The sequence below is a fragment of the Labrus bergylta genome, chromosome 12 (genome assembly GCF_963930695.1).
Source record: "Labrus bergylta chromosome 12, fLabBer1.1, whole genome shotgun sequence".
Taxonomy (NCBI): Eukaryota; Metazoa; Chordata; class Actinopteri; order Labriformes; family Labridae; genus Labrus; species Labrus bergylta.
In genome coordinates this window covers 1361098-1371516 of record NC_089206.1, presented here as the reverse complement: position 1 = coordinate 1371516, position 10419 = coordinate 1361098, and the positions used below count along the sequence as shown (strand labels likewise).

Sequence of the window (10419 nt, the reverse complement as noted above, 5' to 3'; positions counted from 1 at the left end):
GTGACCGTGTTAAATTGCGACTTTCAGCCCAATGTGTTTGTGGTTGTCGGAGTTACAACAGATTTTGCCTCCTTGTCATTATATACATATTTGACGTGTATTGATTGTGACACTGTCACAAAAAAAATAAACAAAGGCGAACCGTGAGAATCACGTGCGCATTTGGCCGATTGTCACCAGTTGACACGGTCACTTGTTAAACCATAACACCTGCAACGGCTGACTTTATCGAGCAGTTGACGGCCAGCTACATGGATGCACAAACGGCTGGTAGCCATGGTAACTAACGGCTGGTAGCCATGGTAACTAACGGCTGGATAAAAAAACTTGACCTCCACCAACTTGAATGCTGTTATTTGGACCAATATATATAGAGTAAGAAATTGGAGAGAGAGCCACATGTCGGAATCAAACCCAGGCTGCCCGCTTGGAGGACTATGTCTGTATGTTGCTCGTGCACTACCAGCGCCCTGGTCATTGTGTTTCTAACTGTTCATCCTGTGAGTGTTCATCACCTTTACTGCATCATGACCACCAATATGATGATGTAATTAGTATGTAAGCGTGTTTGGCCGGACACTCTTTCAGTCAGCTTGTTGAGGAATCTGTATCTGTCAGGGCTGTGGATGGGGACCAGGTAACCACCAGTCTTGATGCAGGCATGCTAATGTGGAAGAAAAAGAAGAGAATCAAAGACTCACTTAATATAGGACAGGAGGAACTAAGAAATAAGTTCCAGGAGGAGACAAAAACATATAGACAAAAGGAGTCTTAATTGCAAACATATGGACGTCAAGAATGTGATGAAAAAAATGCTACAAATGCGTTTCATAGTCAATTCTCCAAAATGACAAAAAAATATTGAATCAAAACCTTTCTTAATCTTTATTAACAAAAATGTCTGAGTTGAAACTTATTCAAGGTCTAATTTCTTGTGTGTACACTTCATGGGTTACCCAACAAACTGATGACTCAGCCTCTGTGTTAGTTTAATATTTTCTCAGTATTTTACTAGAGATACTCCCAGCCACCTAATGTCCTACTCAATGAAATGGAAATTTAAATTCTGTTTTACCTACTAGAAAAAAAAGAAAGGAAGAAGAGAGTCTTGTAGAGTTAAACTTACAGTCTCTGAAACGAGCAGTCCGCTGATCAAACTCAGGAAGAAAACCACGTGAAAACTTGATGCCATCATCTGTGGAAAGACGGGACTCATAATAAATGTGTGCATGTTAGAAAATAAGAGCAGGTGTACACAGGGGCATCATGCAAGTCAAGGGGTCCTTCTCAGAAAAAACTGAGAAGAATTGGGCCATTTTCTGCATTTTGAAACGTTTGTAATCCAAAGGCATTATTTCTGGATCAGTCTGAAAGTCCGAGGGATCCTCCGATGACTCCTATCCTATCGCAGCTTTTTTTTCTGATATCTTCCATATTTGAAATATATTTTTTTATAACTACATATTATATCAAAAGAATAGTTTTAAATACTTAGATATGAGAAAAACCCTGTCAGATTTGGAAAAATCTGAGGTAGCTCCAGCCCCCCAGTCTGGGTATACATACATTTTACATTTAATGTGTTAAAAGTTTGACAGAAAAGAAAAGAAATTCCCAAAATCATGTGCGTCTGAATTGCCCTTAAATGAACATAAATACAGGTAGATTAAGAATAGACTGAGAAGACATTACATGGAACATTACCTTTGCTGTAGTGACGATACTCAGTGGCAGAGCAGGAGTGTTCAGATTTCAGGAACAACTGGATCAGATGTACCCCTCATCTACTTCAGGTTCAGGAATGTGAAACATGTCGTCCTCAAGGGAGACGACACGGGGCTTCCCCCCCAGGTGAGTAAGAGGAAAGGAGTTGAAACTTCAGTACATCATTGGGTTTTGGTATTTGTATTTTTTACCTGTTCGTCTTGTTGGTTAAGTCAGATGGCCAAAAAAGAAGAAATATATGAACTCCTCTCTCTCAGTAAAGAACAGCTGTGTGAATCATTTTGGACACAGATTCGACCTGGGTGGGCTGCCTAACTTTATTTACTGACTGTGTCCTTTTTTTATCCATACACGATCGTCATCTAAAATCTTGTACGGAATACAAACGAGCCCCTTGAGCAGCGTCTGATACAGGCTCTCTGTAGGTAAACAAAGAGAGAAGTTTGCTGTTACATGCCTCCTTGGATGGAGCTAGAGTAGAGATTCAGGCTCTACTACTTACACTACAACTATTTCAAATGCACGGTGTTTGGTGTTAAGTCTCAGTGAAAAGAAGGCGGCGTTAAAGTAGTGCCATGTAGAAATGTACAAATAGGAAGACATTTCAGTGGTTTAAAATAGATTTTTGCATAATTTTCGCAGACTTTCACACAGTAATGAGTCATAACGAGTTTATAATTGCATTGTGCATGGTTACTTTGAACGGAGAAGCAGCGTTTGAAACACGTGGCTACGCAATGGCCTGCTAACGCTACAACCTGCTGTAGTCTGTTGCTGTAAACTGTTCAATTAAAAGTCTGATTGGTGTAGGCCTATATACCGTAAAACCTGGAAAACTAGTAATTAAGACGCTGTCTGTTTTGGAAGTCTCTTAGAAATAGAAAAGGTTTAAACTGTGACGATTTCCATAGCGACCACCTTTTCTTTAAATGCACCATAGTGACCTCACACCACCAACAGTGGTGCTGCCAGCCTGCTCCGCATTGCCATGTTTACAAACAGCTTGCAATACACAAAGACTAGGGCTGAATCTTCAATCTCATCAGGTTGGGTGCATCGTGTGATGGTGGCGGCTGCACTTGTCGTAATTACGGTGCATTTGTCAGCATTTTATAGTGGTGTATTGGTCGCACCGGTATTTAAGACGCAGCCAAGTTTTTTTTAATGGAAAAATATCAAAATTGCATCTTATGCACTGGATATTACGTTACATATTTGACTTTATATCTTTTAAACATGCAATAATGTTAAGGTATATCTGTAATCATATCGGCCATCAGGAGCAGGAAATTATCAGTTATCAGCACCGACTGAATAAAAATAATTTCATGCATCCCTAGTGTGGATTAAGTCTGTATAGTTACTGTTGGAACAGTTTGTGTTTGACAAGGAGGAAAGTGAATGTTTGCTGACTGTCTGCTGGAGATGATAACCGGGACATTTGGCATGTGTTTATACTTTAGATTTCTTTAAAAAGCTATGCACACCCACTTGATGCACATAAATGCATGCCAAGTTCTGCACAACGACATCAGATGTTATCATAACAGGGCAGATTCTGTCAACATGAGCAGCAGGTTCCTTAGAAAATGCATTTTTATTTGTAGAGGCTTTTCAAAACACTGTCCTATGTAGGTGGAAGCAGTAAATTAGTAATGCCTGGTGGGAATTTGAGTCATTCTGGGTTATCTTTTTTGTTTGTGTGTTTCTAAAGCCGTTTTCACATATGCACTCTGGAAAATATCTAGATAATATCGGGAGGACTGCTCCGCATATTCTCCTGACCTGGCTGTTCACATATGTTCCTCACAGCAGGAGACTATCCCTGTCAGAGATAGAGGTAAGACTTGACATAACAATACAAAGTGGAAGTGGCGGATGAAGCATCAGAGCCCGCTACACAACGCTATAATGAGAATATTTCCCTTTATATCTATGCCACTTGTACTCTAACAGAATGACAATATCAACAAATGAGTGGAGAACAACAAACTGGAGAACAGAAAACATAATGCAACCGTTTTACTACGTGCACAGAGATCGTAGTGGTCGCATGTATACAGTCTCTGCACCGTGTAACAGTATAGAAAACGTCACTCCCCCTCCTATTGGTTGGAGGTGAATTCTCCGGAGAATATCCTGCTGTGTTCTCACATCAGCTCACTCGGACTTGCTGTGAAAAAATACTGAAAGTCTGGCAGGAGAAACTCTGGGTGAAGTCCGAGTGAAAATTCGGCTGTTAGCGTTCGCATACAGCTCCTCCGAGAAATATCAGGAGATTTTCAGAAGAATTCTGCTTGTGTGAAGCCCTATCTGAGAACAAAGCCATTTATTAAAAACTTTAAAAACAGTTAGACATCAGAAACCTCCGGGGGATGTGGCTCAGTTGGTAGAGTCGTCGCCTCCTTGGGCAAGACACTTAACCCGGTGTATGGTGGCGGTGTATCAGTGGGATTAGTTACTACATAGTGACCACTACCATCAGTGTGTGAACGGATGTATTTGGCCAATTGCCAAAACTGGTGTCTTTTTCATGACTTCTTTCAGAGTAAGAGTCCCACAAGTTTTACTGCCGATGTAAACTAGCTCTAAGCTAACTTTTGCTACAATGCATTAAATGGTAACATTGTACATGGTCCCTTTACAAATGAATGCCACTAAAACAGATGAGAGTTTACCCAACAGGTGACTTCCCCTGCCCAATAAACCTCTTCTCTGAATCAGTAGTTAGGTGTACTAGATGCCAGCATTAAATAGGTATGACACAACATAAAAACTGGTTACTGTCATCCATTCATGCAACATTATCTGCTGATCAGCCAATGATTGACAACAGTGATGTTTGTTCCTACTGTTTCTGACTGGTTGGTTCGATTCAATTTTCTAACGAATTGTTATCATTAGACTTTGAAGTGAGGAATAAGTGTATGATAAGTTACCACCCTGGTATTTGCCCCATCACATGCTAAAACCAAGGGATAAAAACAACTGTTGTTTTTATGTTGTATTAAGGAATGGTTAAATATTGACTGAAGGCTTTGGTTGTGTATGTACAAAATCCTACACTGTATCGTGTGGTCCCTTGGATAAAAAAAAACAAAGCTTAGACAAAAGGTATTTAAAGACTGTGTCTCCTCTTCTGAGACATCCTGGTATATCTGCTACTCTGTCCTCACACCACCACATCAAGGTAAGGTTTATAATCTTATAACCCCGAGCCAGCTTCACAGAAGACTGTATTCATCTTCTCTTTAGGTGTTTCGTCATTATTATTTGACAATGAGAAAAATAGAAACACGACTGCTAATGTGCTAATGCTAAGTGGCGACTTTAATTCTCTTATACTCTTCATCTTTGCATAGATGGCTCCTGCTCTCCGTGTCTTTGTTCTCTGTTTGGCCAGCGGACTGATGATCTTAGCGAATGTGAGTAATGTTTGAAAAGTGGTAGCCTACTTTAAGCAGTTTTAAATAGTACAGTATCCCGCAGAGGTGGAGCTAGAATATGTTTTTTAGTTACCAGGTGGTAACTTCATTCATAAAGCAACTTTTAACAATTAAAGGAGTTAGCCGTGATTTGTTACAATATACAGCAAGCGAATGAGCTAACAATAATATAGGAAATGAAAATAGTTTTTGTAATAAATTCCGTCATTGTAGTCTCACTCATCATATCACCGTGGATTTCTTACACTTTGTTTATTCCACAGGGGAAACGTGAAGATAAAGAAGGTAACTATTCCTCATTAAGTTCGGTGTATTTGGATCCTTTGCTCATCTTTATCTGGACTCTCGGGCTGACAGGCACTACGGCTGGACAAGATGGGGGCAGCAGTAGCTCAGTTTGTTGGGACTTGGGTTGGGAACTGGAGGGTCGGCAGTTCAAGTCCCGGCGCGGACCACAAATACAGAAGTTGTTCTGGCAGCTGGAGAGGTGCCAGGGCACATTCTGAGCACTGCTGAGGTGCCCTTGAGCAAGGCACTGAACCCCAACCCACTCCCTGTGTAGCAGCCCCACTCTGACATCTCTCCACTAATGCATGTTCACAGGTCCTGTTTGTGCATGTGTGTAAATGTGACGAGCATGTCTCTCAATAACAGTGTAAACCAGAATTTCCCTCAGGGATTAATAAAGTATAAAAATAAAAAAAACATTAAATATGGACCAAAACTCATATATCAATATTGTTTAACTAACGCGATATATAAACTGATAGTTGCACAAGGTCATGTAATTAATTTTCTGCATAACAAAATAAACACAGTTGTGTGTTTTGTTATCCATTCGTTTTTTTTGAGTTTGGCTCTGAAACAGAGAGAGGAGGATTAGCATCTGTTCAACTCCTCAGTATCACCTTTAAGTGCTTCTAATCAACATGAGGAGCGTTTCACTCTTTTTCACTCTGTCTGATGAATTGATTACTGGAGTAGAGAGCTTTGTTCACCTCCAGGAAAATTTGTTCATTATCAGATAATTAAATAATGGAAATGACTTTTATGTGTGGCCCTGCTTTATTACTGTTGTTTTAATCTACAATTGTTTTGTAGGTGATTGTGATGGATCCTGCCCATCTGGTTGGACTAAATTTGACACCCGCTGTTTCCTGTTCCAGCTCAATGAAAAGGAGTGGTCAGATGCAGAGGTAGTACAGTGCAAAATGTTGCACCAATATGAATCATGCAATCAGAGAAACCTTCATTTTATGAATATTTAAAGTCAGGGTTGGTAATTTCCTCCAGATCCACTTTTTAAGATGTTGGTGTAAATTGTCTTTAGGTCCTGACAGACATTAATAACTCATGTTCTCTGACCAATGTCTGCCACGAGGTACCAATCTGATGAACCAATCACACGCCTCCCTGTCTCCATTCTCTACCCCATGCGTGCACTAGCCCACACTCAGAACGAGTCAGCGATGACAGAGTTTATGCTGTGAGTTTGCAGTTGTGATTAGTGAAATAGTCAGTCTGTATGATAAAGTCTAGTGTTTACTTACCGCTGAATGAGACGACGTAGTTTCGACAAAATGCAAAGGATGAGCTGAGGTCCGCTTCTGGAGTGACGGCGTTCATGCATGTAAGTGAGAGGTTTGTGTCTTGAGGGAGCACAGAGGGGAGGGGGTGGGTGATGGAGCACAGAGGGAGTGCTACTTTCAAAATCATGCTAGCTTTCAAAAATTACCAACCCTGCCTTTAGTTGAATTGCACCTAAAATTCAATCAATTGCAAAAATAGTTTGTTCATGTAGCAACCAGTCAAAGTTATGTTAGACGCTACAAAAAAAGCGAGTGTGTAGACCATAGACTGTATAAAAATGATGACATGAAGGCTTCTAAAAAAGTGAAACCAAAACCAGAGAGCAGCAGGAGAACTAAAGAAGTATGCAACCTGATCAGATTTAAGTAGTTTTTGAATTAACACTTAATAAGGTAGAGAATGGAGTACATTTAAAATGTAGAAATTTGAAATAGCTAACTTATAATAGCTTTATTCAATAAGTCTACCTATTAATTAAAGAAACATATCAATAACATTGGATTCTTTTGCCTGGGGCTGAATATCTCTAGTGAGAATTCTGACTTTGAAGTTGGTACATTCATGGGAGTAAACGTAGTGATTTTAAAGGAACTCTTCACAGTCTTTGCACCTTTTCGCCTTTGACAGCGTCACTGTACTCTCATTGACGGAAACCTGGCTTCAGTCCAAACGTCAGGCGAGTACACCTTCCTCAGAGACCTGATTCACAAAGCGACCCACACCCACAAAGAAGTCTGGCTTGGAGGCTATGATTCTCCAAAGGTAAGTGTTTTATCTAATATATATATCTAATATATTCTCTTTTAATCAACAGTTATGTTAAGTAGTCATGCATAATCATATGTATCTCAGTAAAATGTATCTTAATAAACTGAAACTGCGCCTCAGGGTAAAAATGCACTGAACAGAGCACACAGGAAGGAACCCTCAGGGTGGGGTGTAAAGAAAGTTGGTCTCCAGGTCCTGTCTCTGAAGAATACTTTGCAAACTTTAAGGACTACAATTAGAACATGAAGAAAACTGCTAGATTTAGAACTTCATTATGTTGTGGCTTTATTGGGATCGGACGTAGGTTTCATCTGGCCCTCGCCTGGGTCCGAATTCATACAAAAAGTCACTACATTATCCAATTGTCATTTCATATTCTAACCTGTTAAAACCTCTTTCAGAACAACGTGTGGCTGTGGAGTGATGGTTCTCAGTTTGAGTTCAATGGCTGGGGAAAGGGAGAGCCTAACAACTATGGTGGAGGAGAAGGATGTATGGAGATGAACTTGAGAGGTACAAATTAAATATCTGCAACTGCTAGCTGTATCAAGCCAAACCATTTTTATTTTTTACTTTTTATTTTAGTATGTTAGTAAGAGCAATATATTTAATAAAATGATTTATTTTAAAAAAGCTTGAAATTAATACTATAATTAGTCTAGAATTAAAATCAAATCAAACAGTTACAGGCATTGGCGGTTAAAAAGTCTATTTCTGAAGTGTCCAAAGGGGATAAAAGTGCCTCAATTTCAGGTAAAGTTGTAAAAGATTCCTATAGTTTGCTGCACTAACGCTAAAAGCAGTTTTCCCAAGGTCAGTCCTGGTATGAAGAACCTGGAGAACCAGGCTCACATGTGCAAGTTAAAAATGGACCAGGGTTCAGATGCAATAAGGTGGTGATATATGATGGTAGCTTTCCGGTAACTACTTTATAGATGAATAGATGCCAGCGGTTATTGCGTCTTTCAGTAAGAGCGGGCCAACCAGCTTTATCAAGCAAAATGCAGTGGTGAGTCTTATACCTATCAGAGGTAATAAATCTAAGTGCAGAATGATAAACAGCATTCAAGGGCTTTAGCGTAGTGGTAGAGGCATGTCTATAGACCACATCACCGTAATCCATCACTGAAAGAAAAAAGGATGATGTAATAATGTTTGCATGTCCTGCTTTATTTGCAGGTCAAGAATGATTAGTTAGATGGTGTAAAAAAATATATTAGTGCCTTCTCTGTTGCATCTTTTGAACTCTATAGAAAACCTACTTTGGTATTCAGGTCAGAAAAATGACATTTTATTATTGAGTTTAAGGCAACCTTACTTTGTTTCAAGCAGTTTGTTTTCTCATGATAACTATTGAAAATAAGAGCGGACTTGATGAACAGGCTCTGATGTGATTTTTTTGTTTGTTTCAACTTGTGTCTACAGGAAAAGATTTTGTCAACGATTCAAAGTGTAACAAGAAGAAATCTTTTGTTTGTGCCATGACGCCATAACAATCCATCTGCTTTCATGATGATGTCAAACCCCTCTGATGTCTTCCATCAGGATGTCAAGCCTCGATGACATCACTCCTGGAAAATATTTCGACAAATCATATTAAACTTTTCTTCCATTAATAACCTCAAACTCTTTGTAAGACGTTTCTTGGAAAGCTAATTAAAATGTCTCTGTGTTTCCATGGAAACTTGTTTGTCTTTTTGATTAAATACTCACTATTGGGTCCCTTGTAAACCCAGTATGAACTAAATTTGAAAAGTTATCACAACACATTTGGGGAGCCCGATAGCCTAGCAGGTTATTTTGCACGTCCCATATACGGAGGCTATAATCCTTTTCGCAGCAATCGTAGCTCTGAATCCAACCTCTGCCCTTTGCCGAACTTAATTTATTTATGGTATTTGCAGGATCGGCAGAGTCATGGTAATTGAGTGATGATGATAATTGTAACACTTGAAGCCAAGTTCTAATAGCAGAAGAAGATACCATAATAATATGGGGGGTGGGGGTCTGATAATGTTATTGTAGCATTTGGAGTTGAGCAGCTCAACATTAAAATGTATAGTTCTATGATAATAAAATGAAGACTTGTATTAATAGTTGTTGGAGTCTAGTAGTCCACTGCAGCAGGCCATCTAAGCAATGATCCAGAAGGACCTAAAAACCTTTGGGAAAACATGGTCTGTCAAGTTACATGCATTACTATAACAGAGGGGGAGAGACAGCTTGGTGTGCCATGCTCCCTGGCAGTCCGAGCCTATAGCAACATAACTAGGAGCTGGTTGAAGCCTGAGCCAGCCTTCATCAAATAGTGAAAGTTTTAAGCCTACTATTAAAACTTGAGAAGGTGTCTGCTCCCGTACCCTGACTGGTAGGTGATTCCATAAGATTGTACTGATAATTGAAGGCTCTACTTCCTATTATACTTTTAGAGACTTTAGTGGCACAAGTAGGCCTTTGTTAAAGGTCACAAATTATCCTCCTTTTCAACCAGTTTAAATAAGTCTCAGAGCTCCTCAAAACATGTCTGTGAAGTTTCTTGTTATAAATCCTGTATTTGGGCATGCCTATAAACTCCTCTATTTGAGCCCCAGTGTGAACAAGCTTTTTCTGTGTCTGTAGCTTAAAATGCAAGTTAGCTGTGTCTGACCACGCCCCCTCTCTGGAAGGGCTTGGGTGGTTTAGGCTTTCTCGCTCCATGGACGATCATTTACGGTGAGAAGGCAGACAGATACCTAGCTGTGGAAGTGTCACCCACCTGGGGGAGGGTTTGCTGCCCTTTATGATGTAACAAAGGGTGAAACCCTGAGCATGGTGCCCTTATATGGTCGTAGTACAACACATGCATAGCTCTACGTAATCATGAAGCGTCCTTAGTTTACAATACAGGCGG

The 10419-nt window shown here is 39.8% G+C and overlaps 1 protein-coding gene and 1 long non-coding RNA gene across 2 annotated transcripts; one reads left to right on the top strand and one right to left on the bottom strand.

Moving 5' to 3' along the window:
- Nucleotides 1-517: 517 nt before the first annotated feature.
- LOC136181032 (uncharacterized) lies at nt 518-2182 on the bottom strand. Its single transcript, XR_010667511.1, has 3 exons — nt 1705-2182; nt 1127-1195; nt 518-664 (listed from the first exon to the last, which is right to left on the bottom strand). It is a non-coding gene; the product is annotated as an uncharacterized lncRNA (long non-coding RNA).
- Nucleotides 2183-4842: 2660 nt separating this feature from the next.
- On the top strand, nt 4843-9213 carry LOC109975748 (galactose-specific lectin nattectin). Its single transcript, XM_020626007.2, has 7 exons — nt 4843-4915; nt 5088-5150; nt 5435-5456; nt 6273-6367; nt 7389-7523; nt 7931-8042; nt 8955-9213. The coding sequence occupies exons 2-7, from the start codon at nt 5088-5090 to the stop codon at nt 9020-9022; spliced, it is 495 nt and encodes a 164-aa protein (XP_020481663.2). The 5' UTR covers nt 4843-4915; the 3' UTR covers nt 9023-9213.
- The last annotated feature ends 1206 nt before the right edge of the window (nt 9214-10419 follow it).